Here is a 24,456-nt window from a genome sequence, read left to right as displayed (position 1 = left end):
CTGCTTTTATTTAAAGACTCCAGGCAAGATAATTGGCAACAATAATTGAGCAGAATCACTCTGAGAAAAGCTGTCTGTAATTTTCCATTTCCCTCTTTCACTTCATTTTGCTGTAAGTCTCACTTGAGATGATTAAACGCCACTAGCAGCAAGTGCTTAACTTCAGGACCTTTTAAAACAACCATTTTAACAGTCAGATCTGTTTAAAAGTGAAAATTTCCCAGGGAGGGCTCAGAATGTTGCCCTGCTTTGAAACTCCAGTGGAAAGGCAAACCTGCTGCTTTCCTTTCAAAATGTGCCTAGTTAAATCACAGATGCACAGGAATTTATCTGCAGGACACCATTTGGGTGCTTTTCCTGTGACAGACAGAAACAGAGCTGCAGAACCCAAGTGAGAAGTTGGCCAAATAAATATTCCCTGACAGGTTTCTCAGACCAGAGTCTCCAAAATCTGTTTTTTGTGTGGACATGAGGAGCTGCTGGGCACAGGGACACCCTGGGAGTCCCCACCAACAAGGATTAAACCTCTCTCCTCTGAAAACATCTCCCTTCTTCCCAAAGGTCCTTTTTTACCAGGTTTTAAGTAGACAGGAAAAGCATCAGTGGGTTTATTTCGATTTCTTTCATGTCCAATAAATCTCAGCATTGTGAAGTCTAATTTATTGAGCATTATCGTACCTTTCTCCAACAGCAACACAGACAATCCTTCACAGGGTTTTTTTTTCTATGCAGGCATCTATCAGTGATGATAAAAAATGACCAATAATTGAAACTCCCATAGCTGGAAAAAACCTCGTGCTTTGTTCTTCAGGGTAAATCAGGGAATGCTGCTACTGAACATTTGGTTTGAGAGTGACTAAACCGTTATTTTGTAATCAGGAATTGTGTTTGACCCTTTGAAACAACATCCCTGTGCTGACACAGCACTTACCAGGCCTGCCACTCATACACGAACATGGTTTGGGACTGAGTCACAGCCTGGCAGGGACCTCTGGGATGGTCCCATCCCACCCCTGCTCAACCAGGAGCAGCACAGGAGGTTGCCCAACAATTGTTCTAGTGTCCAACCAACCTCAAAATAAAGTTTTTCTTGTTTGAAGTGGCATTTCCAGGGTTTCAGTTTGGGGCCACTTCTTCCTCTCCTGTCACTGGCACCTCTGAGAAGTTCCTGGCTCTGTGATCTCTGCTCCTTCCCCTCAGCTATTTCCCCACTTGGATTCACATGAGCTTCTCCTGGTATTACGTGGGAGGAGCAGAGTAGGTGTGCACAGAACTGCGGGGCAGAAGCTGCTTTTCTTTGGGATGGGAGTGTTTTGGTTGCCATTAGATTGCTGAAAGGTCTCTTCAGATGGGAGGTTTGTCACCACATCCTCAGCAGAGTCACCTCTGCAGCCCAGGACCGGGCATTTATGGTCCTGGATGTTCTGAATGGCAATGCTCAGGTGTCTCCATAAATAGCTTTAACCAGCAGGAGAGTGAATGCGCCTGCCAGCTCTGTCACCTGCAGGAATATGGGAATATGGGATGAAGTAAAACACATCTGTTCTCTGCTCTCCACTTCCTCGAGTTTTCATTTCACTCCTTCCTTCAAAATAAATCGTCAAAGATCCCCCTCTGCTTCAGATGCTGCAACTTGGCAAAAGCAGCGTGGGCAGAGGCTCCTCTGCCCCTGGGAGGGTGGCAGCACTCAGGGAGTGAACTCACCTATGACACTGAGCTCTGCACTGGCGAAGATGACGCCGTGCCTGTTCTCCGCCACGCACTGGTACATCCCGGCGTCCGAGAGACTCACGTTGGGAATGGTGAGAGAGCCCTGCTCCAGCTGCACTCTGCCCTGGGGGAACAGCAAAACAAACTCCAAAATAAACAAGGAGATGCCTCCTCGGAACATAAACCCAGAGGCTGTTGTGCTGTATTTTATAGCAAGGTGGATCAAAGGAAGTAGCAGTAACAAGAAGAATTTGCATGCTGCAATTTATTTGTCTGCCAGCCAAATTTATGTCAGGTTAGAGACTAAATGGTAAAACCAATATAGGAGTTGGTAAATGCAATTTAAATTGGAGGACTTTCCCTTGACCCCTCATTGATTTAATACCCAAAGCATTTAGATTAATATCCCTTTCAAGGAGATAAGCTTGAAGCAAGAAATGCACTTCAGTTCCACAGTGGCACATCCCAGCCAACCCCATCTCAGAAACATTTAAAGCAATGGTGCTTCCACAGAATCACAGAGTCATTAAGGTTGGAAAAGACCTTCAGGATTATTGAGTCCAACCTCTGACCAAACACCACCGTATCAACTAAACTACAGCACATACAGGTGTTTCTTGGACACCTCCAGGGATGGGGACTTCAAACCTCCCTGGGCAGTTCCAAGGCCTGACCACCCTTTCCATGGAGAAATTCCTCCTGGCGTCCAACCTGACCCTCCCCTAGCACAGCTTGAAGCCATTTTGAGTCCCTATGGCAATGCAGGCTGGTAAGACTGGTTGCCATCTTAGCCAGCACAGACAGAAACATTTAAAATCCTCTGCAGTTTACTGAAAGCAATGCAGATGTTAATAATTTAATGCTCCTTTACTTCCTATCAGCCACTACCGTGATGTAAGAACAGGACCATCTGCCAGTGACCAGCGTGAAGCAGCCAGAATTAGTGTGTGGAATGAAAGACCAGGCTATCATTTGTCAGCCTGAGGATATGGAGCTCGAGTTATCAATTCTAATAAGTACAGCAAAGCGTTCCCTCCCTCCCCGGGAGTTCGACATTTAAAAAAAAAATTCTAAAATAAAGAGCTATTGGTTTTCTACTTGGCCTTAGGGTGGAAATGTAATGTTTGTGCAATTTTTATCAGGGTTTGATCAAATATGGGCTGCCGTGTTCTTTTACCATAAGTAAAGGGGGAAAAGTGCTGGCTCCTGTGCAGCCAAAGCTTTGGTGACTTGATTGAGTTTGTGGTGACAAGGTGGGGTCATGGACTGGGTGATGACCCTCCAGGAGAGGCTGGGCAGACGTGGTGGTGGGAGGGGTGTGATTCCACAGCTCCTGGTCACCTGCACAGGGACAGAGCTCAGCAGGAGGAGTGGGAACACCACTAAAGACCAGCAGGAACCCAAAGGTTTCATTATCACTTGACGTTCACCTGAGCATCATAAATTAAAATAATTAATCCGGGGTCATCATTCTCTGGTGACAGATTCCAAAATCCCATTCAACCATTCCTTCTTCTTCTTTCCAGCCTCAGGTTTGTATTGTGGATCCTTCATTTTGGTGAGGAGCTCTGAACGTAGAGCTGCTGTGTGTCCTGCTTGTCCCTGGCAGCAGCTCCTGGAGTCGTAGGGAGGTGCTACCAAGCATGGGAGGGAATGGAGGAATTTCCTGTGAGGGTGGGCAGGCCCTGGCACAGGGTGCCCAGAGCAGCTGGGGCTGCCCTTGGATCCCTGGCAGTGTCCAAGGCCAGGCTGGACATTGGGGCTTGGAGCAGCCTGGGACAGTGGAAAGTGGCAGGGGGTGGAACAAGATGACCTTGAAGGACCCTTCCAACCCAAACCATTCTGCGATTCCAAGATTTTAGAGCACCTCCATCCTCCCCATCCCAAAATAAACACGCACCCAGAGATCAGAGAGCTGGCAGAGCATCAGAGCACCCAGAGATCCCCTCCCCAGGGGGTTCCAGCAGTGCCTACCTGTGGCAGCAGGGGCTCCCCGTCCTTGAGCCAGCGGTAGGAGGGCTTGGGGCGCCCGCTGGCGCGGCACTCCCAGGACACGCGCTCCTCGATGGCCGCGTGCACGTCGCCGATGCGTTGGATCCAGCTGGGCTGGGCTGCAAGGGAAGCAGCAGGGAAGCCTCGTGGCTGGGAACAGCAGCTCTGTGCTGCCAAATGGACGTTTCTTCCCTTACCAGCACGTTTATGACTTAGGTTTAATAACACAATTAAAAACGGCTAAACATTTCTGTTCTTCCTTGAGCCCAGTGCTGCTTTCTGAAGGTGGCACGGGCAATATCAGAAGCTGCTTTTATTTTATTTTTAGTAAAAACCCTTAAAGAAAAAGAGTAGCTTCAGAAAGCCTGCTCATCCTACAAAAACAAAGCAATAGTTACACCCCTGGTCCTTCAAACAGAGGCATTTTCCTCCTCAGGGTCTCTATGACTTGGGCTTCAAAGCTCTAAAATTTAGCTTCTGACTTCAAAATTTGTCATTTAGAACTACTTCTGCACTGAAATGAGGGTGATTCCAGTAACTGCATGGTTATGGGCACTACCTCAGGCCCAGGCTCTGAGTCTTGTCTTGACTCCACATCTTGCCACAGGAATGAAAAACCTTTGGACCCAATAATTGTATTAATTGAATAAACCTAGAAAGGCCACAAGCAGGTATTGGAGACACATTTTGGTAGAGTTTGGTGAAAACTGGCACTGGAAGTTTTCAGCCACTGGTGAGGTTGTATTTTTAATTGTGTTTCACACATTTTTATTGGTTTGATGGCTTTTTTTTTAAATAGAGTTTAAGTTTAGCCAGATTCCACTAAATTCCACTAAAATTACCACATGGTTTTGAAGACCATACAAACCCTCAGACTTGCTGAGGAGTTACCTTTCCTCCAGATATATCTACAATATACAATACTATCCCTCTAAGATCTTATTACTAATAGTATCTTACTATTCCTATAATACTTTTCAGAAGGTCCCATTAAACAATAGATGAGTTCAGATTTTTTTAATTGTCGTTTGCCCTATTTTGACATAAGAACATCTGACTTAGCAGGATGATATTACCAGCAGAGGTCTCCAAGAACCTGATTAATACTTCTCCCCGTGTAATCAAAGAAAAAATTAAGATTCCTCAAAGCCAGGTCGCAACTTTACATATCTCCTTTGGATAGGGACAGGGGCCAGAGATGGGCTCAAAAGGATAAATAAAAAATATCATATCAAAATGGCCAATTGGTATGGTTATACCCAACCAGTGGTATGTCTGTGATGATGTGATGCTGGAAACAAAAATTCAGAGAGCTCAGGCTGTGTTTTCCCCCACCCCTGGCACCCTGAATGTGCCTACAAAGTGCAGAGGAAGCTGCAGAGCTTTCCACAGTCTCAGCTCCAAGGGACTTCCAAAAAAAAGGTGAACTGAGTACCCTGCCAGTGCAGAAGTGAAAGGAAAAGTGAGTGGTGTTTATTTCTCTGGCTGCCCCTCCTGCCCCTGTAATATTTTAAGCTTGTTTATTGTCTGGATATAAAGAGATAGGAAAGGGAAAGCCTTTAAATGTAGGAAGATGAAAGTCAGTTCTGTCATCTGGAGTAAGAACTTGAACAATTCCATCGAGCTGAGCAATTGCAACGGGTTCAGTGGCTCAAGGACATTTGCAAATTACTTGTGAATTTACATATTTACTATTCTAACAGCATCTAACTCATCATTTTGAAGGGAATTTTATGATCCCATGAAAGGAGCTCTATAAAACCCACACACATCCATTTGCCTTTTTTATTTCTGCAGCGCTGTTTTACAGATTTCCCACATGAAAACAAAAAAAAAAAAAAAACCAACCCAGACAAAACAACTGGAAATAATCTGCAAATGAAGAGAAGCCATGAATGGTAAGCTGTGCTCTGTAACTGTGTGCTATATAAAAGCAAGGATAACTCCTGTGGTGAGGACAGAAAACTCAGAATTCATCCTCATTTCATACAGACTCCCCAGATAAGGGAAATTCTCTCTAAGAGGCAGTTTTTGGGGTAGCTTGTGGGTTGTTCATCCCAACTCCTGCCCTGAGTGCTGAGATTGAAACGTGCAGTGCTGGAAGCTGCCATCCCCAAATTTATATCACCCTTTGGTGCAGCACCCACAAGCCACAGCCTCACACCCCACACCACCCTTACCCCCCCCCAATGGTTTGAACTGGTTAAATTTTCTATCCCAGAGCCATTTATGGTGCAGACAACTCCAGAGCGAGCAGCACAGGTCAAATAATAATCTCAGTGAAGAGCTCTGAGTCCTTTGTTTTGCAGGAGCTCGTTCTCTGCTGCTCTTTGGGAGCCTTTTCTAATTAGGTCAACCTCTCCTCTCAACAGTTCAGTGCAGAGAGAAGCTCTTGGCTTCATCCTGGGGAATACTCAGGGGTTGGCTCACGCTGCAAATATGTTTGAGCCACCGAAGGAGAGTCGCCACAACCTAATGAAATTTGACAGGCGCCCACTGGGGATCAGACCAAGGTAACACGACACGAGATTCCAGGCATGATAATTAAAATAATTCAAATAAGGAGATGAAACCAGCTCCTCTCTACAACGTTTTCTGGTACAGCTACATTCTCTGAGATAATGGCAAGGTTTAATTTGTGACTGGTCTAGAAAAAGTCCTTTGGATCATTGCAGTGGTGCTGACCAAAGAGGAATTTTTTACAGGAAATATTTTGGCCCTGCTTGGAGTACTCAAGATAGTACTGGCCTTGGAAACATCCTGGAGGAAAAATCTGGAAGCTGATTAAGAATTCATCAGAGTTGCAAGCAAAATTCGTATGCTGAATCTATAAAGTGAAAGAAAAGGCTTAGAGATATAAGCATGACTCTTACATAAGGATTTCTTTAAAGAAAAATCTCCCCCTCCTAGGAGATGAGAGCTGTCTGGAGTTTGTACTCAGGGGAACAGAAGAAAAGTGATGGAAATAGTGAGGAAAAAACCCTGTTTACCTTTGATCACCTTTCAGTCCTTTATGGGGACAGTTAAAACCAGGTAAATAGGAAAATATGCCCAAATATATTCTTACTTCTCTAAGACAAAAAAATCCAGAGGCAGTCTGTCCTTCACTGTAATAAATTGAAAGGCAAAAGTAGGAACTGGAAATCATGTCCCAAAAGATATTTGAAAATGAAATGACGTGGCAGGTGATGATGCATCCCCTCAGAAATGAGTAACAAACCCCCGGAAGTAAGGGAGAAATATGAGAAATTAGCCAGAAATAAACCTGTAGGACTCTGCAGTCACCTGTGAGTTCAAAACAACCAAAAAGACTCAAGCAAATGAGGTGCTAATACACATCCAGAGTCCAATTCTCGGCTGGTGTATATTGATTTCAGTGTTCCTAAGCCAATTTCTAGCAGCTGATGACCTGGTGCAGGCTGTGTAATTTATCATTAATGGCAGATGAAAGGCTGAATGACTTGTCCATTACTATCTCTATTCGAAGGAGATTGAGACTGAGCCCAGGATCAGAGCAGTCTAAAGACCAGAAAGCCAAGTGTAAGAAGTGAATAAAAACCAACCAGGTGGGAAAAACAGAGGAATAATTGAAAATAAAGAGTGCAGCCAGCGTAAGGCTTGTGCAGACAAGTGCACACGTCATCCTGCCCCCAATGGGGACACAGCTCCTGTGCACAAACCCCTCAGATCCCTCATTTGTTTCCTTCCCAAAGATGACAGGGATGTGAAACCAGACCTCGAGTTACCACTTCTCCTCTCTCTTCCTTTCCTCCTCCTAATCCCCTCCTCCTGACCTCTACTGCCAGTTAAGGACTGTTTGAAATCTATACAACCTAAAGGTGTGCAAATCATCCACCAAAGCAATCTGCTGGAATGTTGCACCTAAACAACCTCCATTTGTCTGAGTCTTTGGAAACATCACCAGCTATTGCCACTCGGGCAGGATGTCTCCTTCCTGCCTCTCTCCAGGACTGACCCGAATAAGCCAGCCTGGGAGTTCTGCTTGGCACTGGAATATTAAACACCAGAGGAAAAGAAACACAGGAAAATCTGAAGGAGCTAACCCAGCTGATAAAAACACTTCAGCTGTCCCTACCTCTCCTTTACCTCCTGTTCCATGAGCTGTTCTGCACCATTACAGGGTTTTTTCCCCTGTTTTTGTGGGCACCAAAGGGCTGGTGGTGTTACAGGCACATCCATAGGGACCCATCCTCCTGGATTTAGTTATTTTTCATCCTGACACTGAACTGCAGCTGCTCAGGGGTGTGAGGGAGGTGTGGGCTGCTCTATGAGTAACCTCCACATTTCATTTCTATTTGTATTTCCCCCTATTTGTATTTTTGCTTCTCCTGCTGGAGAAGTGTTTCTCCAAGCCACAATGATAATAATATGAGACTTTTTCTGAATCTCCTAAAAATTGGGTTTCTCTGTAAGCAGGGTTCCAGCAATCCCTTGGAAAAGGAAAAACCGATGAGAAACACGCCCGTGCTCTGCGCAGGAGCTTGTTCTGGATGCAAGACTTCCCTTGGGCAGCAAAGAACTCAAAATGCAGAGTTACTCCCCCCTCTACTAACAGGTACCTGTGTAAAAGGTAGCAACAGGGTTTTCTAGTGAGTGATGTGAAAGACAATTAATAATAATATAGTCATAATATCATAATCCACTTGCCCTATTTATGTGAATTTTCTTGTATTTTTATCCAGTCCAGAAACTCACTTTATTTGAATTTGCATCAAATTATTTATGATTTGGGACCTAAACTGAGCAGACATAAAGCTGCCTGATTTTCACTTGTGCAAATTTCCTTTTTAGACCTCTGGCCGTAATGAAGAGCATAATCTGATTTACATTTGAGGCTGTTTTACAGAGTGGCATAAAGTGGCTTTTGCCCAAATAAAACACAGGCCTGCTGATGAAAAGGGGACTCTTTTCACTGCAGAATTAAGGATCCTCACAAATTCCTAGTGGGACTTGGATTTGGGAAGGATTTAATCTGAAAAGGGGCCCAGCCAATTAAATGGGTTCTGCTGAATATCCTACAGACTGCTGCAAAGAACTGTAATTAGAGACAAATACGTCTGACTGGCTGTTAATGCGGATGGTGCTGTGACAACATTTTTGGAAAACATTTCAACTGCAATTTTTTCCTGGTTTAGCTGCTTTGGAGCTTGGATATTTCCCAGCGTTGATCTGACTGGAAAGCCAGGGACAAATCCCACATTTTACATCAAAATCCTGGCAAACAAACATTCTCAGGGGTGGTGCAGCTCCTCAGCCCTCCCCAGTGCTGTCTCTCCCAGCCCCACTGAACTTGTTTATATTTGGATCACGTCAACCAGCAGCTATTTTTCATATTTTCTGCTATTCAGACTAAATATTTTGTTGGGAGGGGGGATCTCAAGATGTTGCATTGACTCGTCAGAGTCAATCCAGGGAAGCGGAACCCCGGGAGTTCAAACCCAGGGATGAGCAGGCTCTGGGTCACAAATATCAACAAAAGAAGATTTGGCTGGAACAGCATCTAAACTTGCCATGAATTAAACATCAATAATAAATGAGCATCTCCTTGACGCTGGTTTTATGGACAAAAAGGCAATTTCTTTTTAAATTAGCTGGTTAAGGTAACCTGTTTACTGTACTTCTGCCAGGAGAGAAATAACTGTTGGCACTGCTGTTTGCTTGGGATATAAATCTCAGCCCTGCGGAGGGTTAGCAAATGTAAAATTTATGAGCAGGCAGATTAAAAATACAATCAGGTCAATGGGAGTGCATCCCAAAACACACAGCTGATGGCGTGGAGGGCCCTCACTGCAGGGAGAAACTGGGAGAAACTGGGAGAAGAGGCAGTGGTTCTGCCCTGTGTCCCACTGGGACCTCACCTGCCTCAGCCACGGGATTCAGGTGCCAGGTCAGGAAGGCAGCACCAGCAGCTAGAGCTGCTAAAAGGTGGGAAAGAGGAGGCTGTGCAGTCCAGTTTGTTAATTCAGAATCAGGGAATATTCTGAGTTGGAAGGAACCCACAAAGATCAAGTGCAGCTGTTGGCCTGCACGGGACAGCCCCAAGAATCCCAGCATGTCCCTTTGCCAGGAATTAACCTGAGGCAGGAATAGCAGGGAGAACAAGAGGAACAGCAAGGAAATGTGTCATGCAGAGTTCCATCAGTCAGGGAAACAGGAGTAAGTTGCTGTAATTGCATTAACAGGAACATGTTTCCATGGGAAGGTTGATCCATCAAGGGGAACTCAGCCCCGGGAACAAACGCTTGTGGAGAGCGGTAAAACACAGCCTGGTGCAGGGGCTCAGAGCACAGGAAATGCAGCAAGAATGGATCTTGCACGTTTAATTAACCTCTTCTGCTGCAGCAAGGATGTCAAACAACTTCAGTGTCACTGATGTGCTAACGGAGGAGAAAATAAACACTGATACAAGAATGAAACACAGCAGAAGTCAACCTTCCCTGACAACTTCCAGGAGCACAGAGAGAAGCTGACAACGCTGGGTTATCTACAGTGAGCAGGCAAATTTGAATTTCTTTTTCTTCTATTTTCTTCTTTTATGCCATGCTCAGAGGCTGATATCTTGGTTTAAAGGAGTGGTGCTGTTAGAGCCACGTTGTGGCCTGCAGAGCACATCAGTGCATGTGGATATGATAACCCAGATCCCACTGAATCCCACACTGCTTTGGGCTGCAGGCACCTTCAATCCCTTCCAGTGCCACCCCCTGCCATGGCAGGGACACCTTCCACTGTCCCAGGCTGCTCCAAGCCCCAATGTCCAACCTGGCCTTGGGCACTGCCAGGGATCCAGGGGCAGCCCCAGCTGCTCTGGGCACCCTGTGCCAGGGCCCCACCACCCCCGTGATAAAAAATTTCTTCCTAAAATCCATCCAAACCAGCATCTTTCAGCACCTCCAGAGGGTTGCCCTCTCCAGGCACCAGCCCCGAACTTCCAAAAGCAACTTGAAAGCTCTTTGTTGTATTTCAGTAATGAAATAACACTTCTCAGCTTTAAAACCCCCAATTACTAAGGAAAATTATGTTCTTTTCTCCAACTGTTTGTATAGAAGTTTACAATGAGTTACTTTCCCCTAAAATATTTTGCTGCCACGTGGAACTCCAGAGCCCAGAGTACAGAATGCAAGTTGGGCTTTTTTAAGAGATCTATTTTCAGTGCTGGCTGCCAAACACAAGTTATCCTAAAAAACGAACTACTTCCCTGGAAAATCACCATCCTCAAGACAACAAGGATGATATTTTAGTGAATTATCTTTAAAACCTGCAGCAGGAGAGGCGTCTGGCTGACACCTCTCCATCGGGAACTCCTCCACTCCCAGGGAAGAGATGCAAAGGCTTCCCAGTGTGAGACTGAGAGCAGGACACTCCTCTTCCCAGAAAACCTCGAGCTGCTCTGCTGAAATGCCACGATGGGTGCGAAAACCAGCACGAGCCACAGTGGCAGCTTTTGTGTAGGATCCAGAGTGATAAATTCATTACAGTAATGAGATTATAACTCAATATATGCTGTGGTGGGAGTATTCCAAAGGCTCCATTTACTGCTTTCCAAGGAAGGCAGCTTTGGCCGTGGGTAGAGCAAAACTGTACAACTGATGAGTCTTTTAATTTACTCTCCACATGGGAAAAATCAGGAGAAGCACACGGCACAGAAAACGGAATCCTTAAATCATCTAATTAAAAAAATTTAAAGCCATTCAAATCAACCCTGGATTCTTTCCTTAACATGAAAGATTTCACTTTGTTCTTGCTCTTTCACTCCTTCTTAATGTTTTCTCGTTTCATATTTCCCTCAGTTTTAAAAGGAGAAATGTTCATTTCAATTGGAGGCCCCCAAAGTTCCGATTTCTAAATGAAATGTCTTTTAGAAATATTTCCAATTTGAAAATGTCCCTACTTTCTTTAAAAAAAGTTATATTACCCACCAAACTCAATTCAGGGTTGCCAGCAGGGTTGGTTTCCAAACTCTTTTTCTGTGGCAAAATCACTACAAATCAAAAACCATTCTCCTCATTGCTGGAGCTCAACCCCATCTTCCCTGCTAACAGGAGCTGGGCCCTCAGGAGCATTTGGGGGAGAAAACCCTCAATTCCTGTCCGTATTTTCTACAAAGAACAGCACTGTTGTGCTCCTGGAGATGGGAACAGGGCAGCAACCAAACCAGGAATCTTTTTTTTCTGTGGAGGTCTCTGCACTCCTGTGGGGGAGGATGTGGAAGCTGCAGCCTGTCCTCTCCAAAACATCTCAAACAGAACCTTGGTACCAAACCAACCTTGGCACCCTTGTGGCGCCACAACTCTCACTCACCTCTGCACAGGTAAAGCCACGCTTTGGGTTTGCTTTGTGGGGCTATTTCCAGCAGAAATTTGGGGATGGGCACCAGGACCAGAGGGATTAATGCATCTTCTACTTAACAGAGCAGGCCTTCAAAGCTGAAATTTGACATTTTACAGTGCCTGGCTCAAGGACTCTGATTTCAGTGAGAGAAAAGCAGGTGCAGAAAGCCTCTGAGGGGAGAGGGCTCTGCCCTGACATTGTTAAATCCCAACTCTCTCTGCTGTGCAATCATTGATCCTCTTGAAAGCAGTTCTTAATTGGTTATCAGCAATTAACATTTATCCAGGAAAGCTGGGGCAACCCATACATCATAAATGCCAAGCTGTAAACATGAGGATGCTCCCCCAGATCTCCTGCCTTACCCTCCCAACCACGAGAAGGCAAACAAGACCTTTCCAAGCATTTCCAGCACGTTTCCATGCCAATGTCCTTCCAGGGATGTGTTTTTGTTCCAGCTGCTCTGATTCTCAATTAATATGCACCATTCAGCCAGGTTTTACTTCAAATTACACCCTTCTCGAGATGTGCCATTTGAAAAGAAAGTCATTTTTAAAGTATCCTGGCAAAATGACGTCCTCACAAAATGTTTACTGCAGATTGCACTGGCCACAATAAAGCCCTGAGAGCAGGCAGCCTGCTTACCATAAAATGTCAGCTGTCCTCGTGCCACGTTTTTCCCTCTCACATTTTCAGCCACGCACTCATAGGGTCCGGCGTCCTCTTGCTGAAAGTTGGGGATTTCGAGGAGCCCGCTCGATCGGTGTCTCCGGGCTTTCCTGGGGATCTGCTTCCCATCCGCCCTCCTCCAGCTGATCGTGGGCACTGGGCTGGAGGACAAAAAGGAAGCACAGTAAGATGTGCAGAGAAAGCCATGGGTCTGGTCAGTGTGAGGAGCCTGGCACAGCATCCAGAGGAATTTTATTACGGAGGGGTTATATGTAACATAAATAGTCATGTGTTCATCGTGGTGTATCTCTCACAGAGCCTTAAAAGCAGGAGACATTTTATTATTAAAATGCTGTTTTGACCCAATTGAGTTTGGGGTTCTGCTGTAACAACACATCCATTTTAGGGTGGGCAGGCCCTGGCACAGGGTGCCCAGAGCAGCTGGGGCTGCCCCTGGATCCCTGGCAGTGTCCAAGGCCAGGTTGGACATTGGGGCTTGGAGCAGCCTGGGACAGTGGGAGGTGTCCCTGCCCACGGCAGGGGTGGCACTGCATGGTCATGAATGTCCCTTCCAACCCAAACCAGTCTAGGATTCTGTGATGATTTTCCTACCAGCCCCAACATTTTAGAAGTGTTGCCAGTGTTTACTCCAGAAACAAGAGCCCTCAGGCCCTCTGGCTGCTATGAAAACTGGCCATAAGTAACTCCTGCTGAGGGAAGTGGGTTGTTAGGAACTGCTGCAAACTCCACAATCCAGCACCATGAACATGAAAAGCTGCAGGAATAATAATAATAGTAATAATAATAATAATAATGGATCCAGACTTACTTCCCCAAGGCAAAGCACTCCAGTTTCACCGTTGTTCCTTTCGCAGATGGAACCGTTTCTGGGAACTGCACTTCTATTTTGGGCTCGTACTCTCCCATCACCCCTGTGAACATAAAGGAGATGCTAAGGCTTGGTTGGATTTCAGCAGTAAATTCACAAGTGTTCCCGTGCTAGCACGGAGCTGTTCTATACATCATTACTTGCCCAATTAATCCATTCATTTTAAACATGGCCTGTTCCTAACAGCCGTGGAGTGTGGGCTCTTTTCCCATTTACTGCCAGAGGAGAAGCTGAACCAACTCTCCACACCATCTGCCAAAGATTAAAATCTCTTCATGGCTCTGTTACTTTTTGCTTTTGAACATGCAGGATTTTTGCAGGTAACCTGTGAAATAAGGGGAGCAATAACCAGGGAGGTTCAGCATCTTCTAGAACTGAAACACGGAACAAACAGCCATTAGGAAGAAGTTTTAAAATCCCTGGAGTTAATAGGGGTTTCTATTAACTTCCAGGATTTCAATGCACAGAGATCATCTGCTCCTCGGGTAATTTCTTTATTTTTTACTGCCCCAGTAAATCACAGAGCGTGGCAGCCTCTTTATGAAATTGTGTTTAAAAATTTGTGCACATAAAAAGGCCATTACACTCCTGACAAATGGCTCCATTTCCACTCACTGTACTGTCTTAGACCCGGCACATATAATTTCACCAATAGTGATTATCAGCTAATTGATGATTGCAGTTTAAATCTCAACAGTGCGGCGCTGCCTGGACAGTGGCCAAGGGAGGAGCTGAGCTGGGTCAGCCCTGATGAATCCCAGAAAACCAGAAATGAGCCAGCAGGAGCCTGCAGTGACACTGGGGCGCATCAGAGCTGCTGGTGCTGGCCTGTGATTGCTGTGCTGCTCTCTGTTCCCTTTGCTTTTCACACAGGATACAAGAAAATCCTGGTTCTTTCCTTTCATTTTCCAGTGATAAAGCTGAAAATGCTCAGTGTGAGGCTTGCACCAAGTCCACCTTTGCTTGCTGACCTGTTCTGGCACAACAGCAGGTTATGTCATCTTTCTTCCAACACATTAATTGCAAATGAACGTTCAACAAAGCAGCTGCTGCACAGCCTCAGTTGTCAAAATTAAATGCATTTATTAAAAATGTGAATACTCTCCCCACATTCATGTGCTGCCTGGCACATGGAAGAGGAAACCTGTGATTCCGTGGTGACATTCCAGCATTTACAAACCACACGAACAGCAATTACGTGGCATGTCACTCGTTAGCCCTCTGCATGTCAACACTGCACCATCAAAAAGCTCCAAATCCTGTTTTCCCAACTGGGACCTGCCAAACCTTTGCAATCTTGCCTAAATTTCTCCAAAATCTGTGATAAGTATTAGCTGGGTGAGCTTCAATCAAGCCAAGAACTGCCCCGTGGTCTCCAAAGCAGCAGCTGATGGAACTTGTGGAGATCTTTCTCTCACTTTTTATTTATTCAGAACTTATGGAGATCTTTTACCCCTTCTCTCACTTTTTATTCATTCATTCCCATTTCTTTGCCTTGGGCTGGGACTGGAGAGCTGAAATCCCAGGGGGATGAAACCCCACAGTGGGGTAGGAATGTTTCCCTGGGGCTGTGGGACATCAGCTACAGCCACTGCCACCCCTCAGCCCAGCAGCTGTGGCCTCTCACAGCCTTCCTGTGAACTCCAACCACCCAAAAATCAGGATTTGTACCTGGAAAAATCACAAGGCTCCTGCTGCAGTGACAACCTGCCTACCTACACAAATATATATCGGGTATGAAGTGAGCCCTGCTGTCTCCTCTTTATAGGAGCAACATCAGAGCAGTTGAGACATCTCCATCCTGAATCCAAGATCACTTCCACGCAGAAAATCCTCATTTTTCCTGCTGTTCCTGGGTGATTTAACATCTGACTTAGCTGTGCAGGTGGCAGGGACAGAGGAGGAAATAAAAGACTAAAATAGACCCCGGGTTTGTAGCTTGGAGAAAACTTCCAGTGTCGCACATCAGATGTTCCATGTGTTGGCATTTCAGAGGCTTTTGTATCTTTCTTTCAATATCAAGGCTTAAAAACCTGCTTTGGGATGAAAGTCCCAGGAATTCAGAAGGAGGCTAATTTGTCTGAGGAGATGAGAGGCATTTCCTGACAACACCTCTGAAATGGTAGAGTTTAATTGGCCCATACAGCTGCTGCTGATGGCAATTTTATTCCAGGACTATTTCGGTGCTTTCCTACTGTTCCTGTTTCAATCCTGATGTCGAAAATCCCACATTTTTAAGAAAAATTGAGAAGCACTGCAGGAGCAGCAGCTCTCAACACCTGGATGCACCCAGCAGGCTTTGGAGCAGGATGGCGCAGCCCCAGCTGCTCTGGGCACCCTGTGCCAGGGCCTCACCACCCTCACAGGGAAGAATTCCTTCCCAATCCAACCCTGCCCCATCAGTTTAAAGCCATTGCCCCTTGTTCTAGCACGGCACACCCCTGTACCAAGTCCCTCCCCAGCTCTTCCAGTGGGGTTTGTAAAAAAAAGTCCTATAATTGAAATATTTAAAAATATAATTTCAGCACTGCAGTTGTTAGTATGAGGCAAATTTAAACATTGCTCTTTGTCTGCCATCCATGCCATGGCTCACTGGGGACAGATTTGCTGCCTCTGTGTTTGTAGGAACACAGCATTCCCTGTAAGGGGGGGCAGATCTGGAAAAGCAGCACCTCCACCCCTCCCAGTCCCATTGTGACAATTCCTCATCACCAACAGCATTTCCCATCCACAGGAATTGTGTCAGCCTGATGGGCAGGAGGCTGCAGCAACTGCATTTTCCAAGCAAGGAATTTTTGTCAAATACCACGAGGTGACAGTGGATCTTCCAGGAGAAGTTGCTAACATTGCATTTCTATTTCTGGAACAAATGTTCCAACTGTTAGCCTTTGAACAGAGACATTTTAATTAATTTTAATTGTAAATTAGCATGCAAAGTATTTTTCTTATCTGCTCAAAAATGACGACGATACAGATCAATTGTCTGTATAAATTTAGAAATCCTCTTTTGCTTTCTTCTCCCTTTTTTGTATTATTCCACAGACCACTAAAAATAGCCCTAATTCTGCTGGGAAATACAGGCTGAGCTAAGAGTTACCGAAAAAACAAAGTGCCTTTGCTCACTTTTGGGCTGCATAAAATGAGAAAAACTGGTATATCCAGACTCTAAAATCTATTTTGTTTCCTGTCTTTGGCCAAATCCCATCAGGGTTTTCTTTTGTAATTATTGCCTGACTCTGAGAGTCTCAGCTGGGAAGAGCAACTTTAGCTGTCCATGAGTTTGAACCACAGCTCCAGCCTCACTCTGAGGAGAAAAATCTCTCCCTTAACTCCAATATAAACATTTCAGGCCACTTTTCAATGTCTGGGTGACATCCAGTCACGAAAAGCACGGGAGAGTCTCCAAGGCCAGCTTGGGAGGCTCCTACCGTCATTCCTGAGGACGAGGGGCGTGGGGGGCCCCAGCACCCTGCTGTTGGTCACGGTGTTGGTCACCACGCAGGTGTAGTTGCCCACGTCCGAGGTCTCCACCTTGGCGATGTAGAGATTCCCGGTTTCCTGGGACACGAAGCGCCGGCTGTCCTGGTGCACGAAGCTCGGGTACTCGTTGAAGATCCACGCGTAGCTGAGCTCTGCAAGCACAAGGGACAAGCTCTGAGCAGGGAAATTTGGGTATGTCACAGCCCACGGAAGGAGCCCCATGGCCGCTGATGCTGTTTCAGGTTTTACCTTTTTTTTCTTTCATATATTGTCCGTATTCTTTACACAAGTATTTGTAACTTTGTAGCCTTTTATTGCAGCTTAGCTTCAACATTTCCCTAGGCAGGAAGACAAAACAAATTCCAGGATCCCTATGCTATCTTGGTTCTCCTTAGAAACCAAGGCTGAAAGCAGCTTTGTGAGACATATTTTTGTAAGCAGGGCCTGGATCTCATCTGGGGGGCTACTCCACGGGCAGGTTCCTGACTGGGGGGTTCTTGTCAGATGTGCTAATTTGCAGAATCTATGAAAATTGTGCACGTGTCACGTGTGGGGGGTGGTGTTGGAGTGAAAGCTCCTCTGGACTCAGCCCCAAAGGGAAGCCAAAGCACAGGGGTTGAATTAAAACCTTTGGACAAGCTGAGATACGTGAAGCCACACCAAAGTGAAATAGAAATACAGATTTTTTAACTTTTAGTAGAAATATATGCTAAGTGCCTTAAACATTGAAAAGCTACAGCAGAGACCTTAAACACAGTTCTTACTGCAGCAGAATTTTCACAGAATTTCTTTACTTTAGACAAAATCTAGCTAGAATTACACTGTTCACATTTTTTAGAAGGAGTGTTCACATAAACAATAAGAACTGAGAGAAACTGTAATGCAAATCTGTGCAATACCTATGTAACACTTGTGTAAGGCTTTTAAGCTGTTAGAATTAGACCAGGATAGGTTAAGAAAAGAAGAGCTAGAATCGTGTGTTAATCCTATTGGTCAATTAACAAATATAATCCACACTTCTGTAAGAAAAGATATAGGGCATATAGAGCATATAGAAGAAGAAGCTGTTTTGCCTGTTGCTGTTGCTGCTTGCCTTTATCATGTAACCCCCTTGAACTCTGCCTTCAAGAAAGCTGTGAGACTACGAAATAAAGAACTTAGCGGGACAGCAGCCTCCTCTGCTCTCTTACCCTGGTCCGAGAAGGAAGGGTACCCTGTCAAAAGCTCAACAGGGAGCCCTTGGCGTTTCCCACCTGACGGCTTTGTGCACCTGAGGTACCCCTTTTATCACCCTAACTGTGATATAACCCTAACTGTGTCTGGCTCATATTTTTAGGACCAGAGAACAAGGCATCACTAGCAATGCAAATTTCCAGCTGGGACGCTTCCGAGCCTGCACAGGGGTCTGATATTCCTGCTACTCCCTCAGGTTCATCCAGAATAAAACACATGTTACAGGAACCTCACCTTTTTGTCATGAACATTCCAGCCTGCTCGTGGCTTTGCTTTCATCCTCCCTAATTGATTTTTTTTTCCCCTTTAAAGCCAATTGTGAGGAGGATCTGCCGAGTCGTGTTATCACCCACTGGATGCTTTATTCCTCGGGAATTTCTGAATCAGCAAAAAGCTCAACACTAAATTAAGCAGCTGTAATCTTCTCTGTGACTAATTAGACAGTGCTCTGTGTTTTATAAGGCATCCTTGGAAGTTATTTGAGCAATAAAGAAGAAGTGAGAGACGCTGCAAGCGGCCGCAGAGGCTGTGAGTGAGGTTAATGCAGTCTAACCCTATTATATCTGCCTGAGTCAAATGCCCAAGCACACTGAAAGAGCCTGAAGTGGATATGAGACCGCTGCAGTTTTCTAAGGGAACACTAATTATACCAAAAATCATATACTTATTTTAATACTCTAATGAGTTGTAGCTGTAATTGACCTCAACTGCCATTAGGTACTTTGGAAAATACATTCTGCCCTCGCGTCCCTCTGTTTACAGCCAGAAGAGGCTGAAGGCTGACTTTAGGCCTTCGTTTATTTATTTTTAACAACAGGACTTGAAAATGCCTGCTAGACTTTCAGGAAGATACGATAATTTTGTTTATGAGGGAATATCTAATCATCATATTTACACATGTGCATCTCATTAGGAGGAACCTCATGCTGATGTCAAGAGGATACTCAGAGCAAACAAGGCACCACTTCTCAGCCAGCTTATTATTTTCTGCAAGTAGTTAAGTTTGTTGGTTTTTTTTTTAAATTTACTCTCGGTGAACAATTATCTTGCTCCTCCAGAAGCAGCCGGCAACAGGCAAATAAACATCCCTGCCCTGGGATGCACAGAGGTGCTGAAATTGGAGTGACTCTTCACACACAAGGTTTCCACCAGAGCCCCCCTGAGCTCTGCAATTTTGCACTGACTGTGGAATGGTGAACTGACCACAGAACAACAGAGTGGGGAGGGAATTTCTGGATCAATCCCTGTCCCTCCCATCCTTCCCCAGGAGGTCTTGTAGGTATAATTACACCCCAGAAGCTGCAGGGTTTTGGCTCCTGCTTTTCTCTGTGAGGCAGTATTTCTTTAATTGCTAAGAACCCTCTAATTTCCAGGTTAAATATTTTCATTGCAGCCTCTAGCTCTGTGCTTGTGGGCTAATGATCCCTCTGGCTCAAGGAGTTCTCGTCTCTTTGCTGGTGAGAGCCATCGAGAGCCCTTGTGCCGGCATTTTCAAGATGGGCTTTCCAACCCTGTAATCGTTGTAGGAGCTTTTCCTTGGCTCTGCCTCCGTTAGAAAGTCGGGAATAATTCTGTCATTGGAGCTGAGGGCCAGGTGGGAAGCCCTGGGCAAGCAGGTCACAGGAGGCTATGCAAGAGGAGGAGGTGAGATCAAAGAGGGAAACAAACGGTGATGAGCTGGGATCTCTCCGAAATGAGGAACCCAGCACAGGGCAGACTAAAGGAGACCCATTTCTAGATGGCAAAGCATCAAAACTTCCCCCAGAGCTACCTCCAAACTCTATTAATTTGGCTATATACAGCTGAGGAACACAGCAAAGGTCTGAAGGTGCGGCTCTGCCTTCCTATCAGTGTCCAGAAAGATCCAACGGCCCGAATTACACAGATTTTGATATTAGCAGTCCATGATTGCTATATAATATTTAAAACTGGGTAGTTCTCTCTCTCTCTCCTTCTCTCAAACACCAGGGACTAATGGAATACAGAGCCCAGGGAAGAGCACGGAGGGGAGCATCTCTATGTGCATCTGCTTGCGTAGCAGCATGTAAATAAATACTCCCTCCAACTCCCTTTGATTTTCTGAGAGATCCTGGTGCAATATTTATGGCTCTCCCAACTTGATGGATTCCTTTTGATAAGGTCTCCCTTCCTAATTGCTCTGGAAGTGACAGGCAGCAAACACCCCACAGGCAATTTGTAACTCCTGTGCAAACAGACACTTAAAACACAGCCCGGGGTGGCTCCTGCTGATGGAAACGTCTCCCAGAGTCACCAGCACGGAGCCTTTGAGCACAAGGAAGCAGCAGCAACAGGCAATTCAAGGATTTTCTAATCACACATTAGGCTCTAATTCCTTGAGGAATTTATTACAAACTTCTCCTGTCTAATTTGGGGCCCTTTTCACGTAATTTTTGCCTAATTTACCACGCTTTTCATTTCCCCTTTAAAGCAGATTCAAGCAGGTCTCTCAAACAGAGAATATTACTCCATTTCTGACCTGTATTTGCTGCTTTTAAAGGGAAGGAGGAACTCCATGAGCTGCAATCCCAGAGCAGCCACTGAGCACCTGCCTGGTCATCCCCTGCACAGACCCAGAACATGCTGTAACCTTATTTTTCTTAATTTCCATTATCTACTCTCTACTGAAAGCTGCACAGAAATTCTGAATAATTATTAAAATTAGGCCTGTGGTTTGCCAAAATAACGTTCTCTGGTTGCCTGTCTTGAGCCATACACGTATTTTGTCTCTGCCTTTAAGTGGAAGAAACTCTTCCTGATTTTTTTTTTTTTTTTTTTTAAGTCTCTTCCATAAAGTCAGGGCTGCCACTTAAAAAGGTCTCTATGGCTATTATGGGAAAAGCTATTAAAATATCAAGATTATGGTAGCCATAAAGCTGAGTAGAGGAATGAAATTTTGGAATTAGGATTAGCCAAAAAAAGGGGGGTCATTTATCATTTTTAATGTACAATACACTATTATTTTTTATAGGCTTTACTGAAAGTTAAAGAGATTAATCCAATCTTTAATGATTGCTATAATTCCTAGGTTATCACCTCCTCTGTCACTCTCAAGATGGACAGGTGGGAACTGATTTTCAGTGTGAAACAGAAGGTTTTCTGTAAATCATAATGCACAAAAATTAGGCTTCACTACCCATGGCAAGAGAAAAATATGAAATTAAGGAAATAATGAAATCCTCCCTTTCAACTGTCCCAAGCAACCCAAACTATGACTGAAACAGGAAATAATTTTGAGACATTTTGAAAGGAGAAGTGAGGCTCATCCCCTGTTAGAAACTATTTAAATCCAGACAGAGTGACCACACCTCTTGAGTGTTTGGTTGGCCCTTCCCTGGATCATGCACTTCTGCAAAATTACGGCTGTTTTAAAATTTTTTTTCAAAATTCAGTTACTTTTTGCAGAATGGGAAGTGCTGAAGCTTTCCTGTTTTACTCCCTGCCATTCCCAGACGGAGCCAACAGCACAGTGAAGGTTTTCCTGGAGAGAAGCTGTTCCCTCAACTCTGGCAGTGCAGGTGATGGTCGGGAGGAACTGCATTTAGCACTTTGCTTTTAGGTGCTTTAGCACAGACAAATTTCTTGGCTCTGGGTGTGTTCCTGGCTGGCTGGGAAGTGCCAAACATTCCCACCTGCTCTTTGTTTTAATATCCAAATGCTGTAATACCATTTCGTTGTACAACCCCCCAGCCATACCCACAGTTGCTGTATAAACTTCATGGAAAGCTGATTTTTGGTGGATAATCCACAGACTTCTCTTTTTTTTTTTTTTTTTGCTCTGATTGCTTCCATTCCTTGGTGTTCCAATTTCTCTTTAGAGCCTCTAACAGAGTGTTTTGAAGGTTACAGCAAATTTGGGTAAAAGCTTAACTGATTATCTGATGAGTCCCGTGAACTCGTTCAGTATTCTCAACTTGTTTATTAAAATCTGCCAAAATCTGCTTGTAGGGGATGTTCATAAATGAAATTTCCTAATTCCAGGTGTCACTGCAGTTTGATTGAGCAATCAGCACCCATAACCCCGTGAATCTCAAAATGTGAGCAGGAAAGGAGGCTCCGAGTGCCACAACACCCTGCCAGAGTGTCCTGGGGAAGAGGAAAAGGGGATTATTTGGGAAAGACAAATCCCTGGCACAACACTCCATGTTCATGGCCCTACCCAACCCTCTGAGGCTCCTCTCCGCACACACCAGTTCTCTGCAATTCCTGAAGTTTTTTACCATTTTTCTCCTTCACAGTTTTATTTTAATGTTAAAGCTACATGAGTTATGCACCACACCTTTTTTTTGGGCCTACAGACCATTCCATTGCCCTGCCAGCACACTGCATCCATTTTTTATCTTCCAGTTTTAAATAATTGCAGAGCAATTTAAGGAAATCAACCTGGACAAAAGCATCACCTGGTAATTCTCCCTTCGAGTCTGAGCTCTACTACACACCACAGCTCTGGGCCTCAAATGCAGGTTTTAATAAAAGGAATGATAAATAATGAACAAGATTAATCTGAGGTTAATAAAACACGTCTGGATGAACCCTCAGCTACGCCAAATCTGAGGACACAGTTACTCAGCAGACAGGCAACAGGGCAATGTGCTGTCAGAAGTTTATAAGAATGAGAAAAACACACAAATTACCCAATTTCTGTGTTGGACTCATTCCCACAGCAGTTTTCAGTGCTGTGTTTGCCTCCCAGCCCTTCTTCTGCCCAGTATGTAGAGCTTCAGATGTGGGTAATTAAAAGGCCTTCATTACCTGAAGCCTAATCAATAATGCCCTGTATCAGCTGCATCTCCAGCTCGTGCATCTCTAAACCAGTGAAATATCTGCTGGCTGAACACAGCTGGCCTGGCTTATCTCTCCCCAGCAGCCTGCAGCCCCAGTCGATGGCAGGGGAGCACTAAGGAGGATCCCACTGTGCCATGGGGCAGCCTGAGCCTGAAGGGAGGAAAATCCACAGCAATCTGCATCTGTGCTGAAGGGAAAACGTCGGGAGGTGGAGTCCTGCACTGGGGAGTTTACTCCAGCTAAATACCAAAAGTATTTCAACAGCATCTGATGGGCACAGGCACCCTCCCATCGAGCACAGCCCAGCAGGTTTGGGGAGAAACTCGATGGGTTTTTGTCTGAAAAACTTTAAAACTTGTCTTACAGAAATTTACAGCTCAGCCTGGTCTTGCCTGGAAAGAAAACCCACCCACCAACCCAACCTGTGTCTATCCTAAGGGCTTCTGAGCCTTCCTGAAGCAGGTTTGGTGTTTCCTGGCAATGGAGAACCTCGCCCAGGATCGGATTTGATGCCACTTTCCAGCACTTCTCGTTTAAACTGAAGCTTTAGGAGCCAGGCTCACCCCAGCAGCGATCAGCTGGGTGATTCCCTCTCTCTGTTTCTTAGTTCATTCCAATGAGGAAATTCTGGTAATAAAAAAAGGAATAATAGCTTGATACAGTCCAGAGAGTGGCATCAACATCTTCCCAAAGAAACTCATCTTCACCTGACAGCCAGAGACAAAGCCCCCCTGGGACAGGGACTGGCAGCAGCAAATGGAAACAGGAGAGATCAGCCAGTGAAAAAGATAAAAGGAGGCTGGGCTGAAGCTGCTAATTACTTACAAGCAATCATCAAAAGAGAGTAAAAACACAGGAAGCTGGGCACGAGCACAACTGATGCCTACCCTGAATTTAAATTCTGCTCCTTATTTGTGCTGTGAGAGATTCAGTGGCTGCTGATATTCTCCAGGCTTGTGTTACATAAAGTGCTACACACATCACCTGAAGGAATGACTCACAGATTTAATCCATCAGTTTGTTTTCTGTTTAAAGTCACAGGGAGTTAGCCTAAAAATCCTTTTTTGTGTGTGCACTTGCTTCAGAAAAGCTAAAGGTCCCTGGGCTTGTTTCAAAACATATTTCAATGTGACCTAGCTAATCCTTTAATACCAGCTTTCACTACCTTTGATCAGCCTCTTACTGTAGCTGTAGGAGATTAGATCAAACCTCTAACAAAAAAAAAAGTAAAAGTTGGTTGTGGAGAATTTTCTTACTGCAATGAATTAAAATTATGAACAACTCCAAGGCTGAAATATCTGCCCAAACAGCCTGAGGGAGGCACGGCCTGGAGG

General features: G+C 45.0%; 1 protein-coding gene across 4 annotated transcripts in view; it reads right to left on the bottom strand.

Annotated features, from left to right (window-relative positions):
* The window catches only part of CNTN4 (contactin 4), a 271,038-nt gene that overhangs the window by 48,291 nt on the left and 198,291 nt on the right, over window positions 1–24,456 (bottom strand). For all 4 annotated transcript variants that reach the window (XM_039558958.1, XM_039558957.1, XM_010390268.4 and 1 more), the window contains 5 exons: window positions 17,035–17,238; window positions 13,547–13,649; window positions 12,694–12,878; window positions 3,685–3,821; window positions 1,705–1,834 (listed from right to left, as the gene is read on the bottom strand). In XM_039558958.1, the coding sequence (XP_039414892.1) occupies window positions 1,705–1,834; window positions 3,685–3,821; window positions 12,694–12,878; window positions 13,547–13,649; window positions 17,035–17,238 (759 nt within the window). The remainder of the gene's footprint in view (window positions 1–1,704; window positions 1,835–3,684; window positions 3,822–12,693; window positions 12,879–13,546; window positions 13,650–17,034; window positions 17,239–24,456) is intronic.

This window comes from Corvus cornix, chromosome 12 (genome assembly GCF_000738735.6).
Source record: "Corvus cornix cornix isolate S_Up_H32 chromosome 12, ASM73873v5, whole genome shotgun sequence".
In the NCBI taxonomy this organism is placed as follows: domain Eukaryota; kingdom Metazoa; phylum Chordata; class Aves; order Passeriformes; family Corvidae; genus Corvus; species Corvus cornix.
This window is presented reverse-complemented; position numbering and strand designations above follow the sequence as displayed.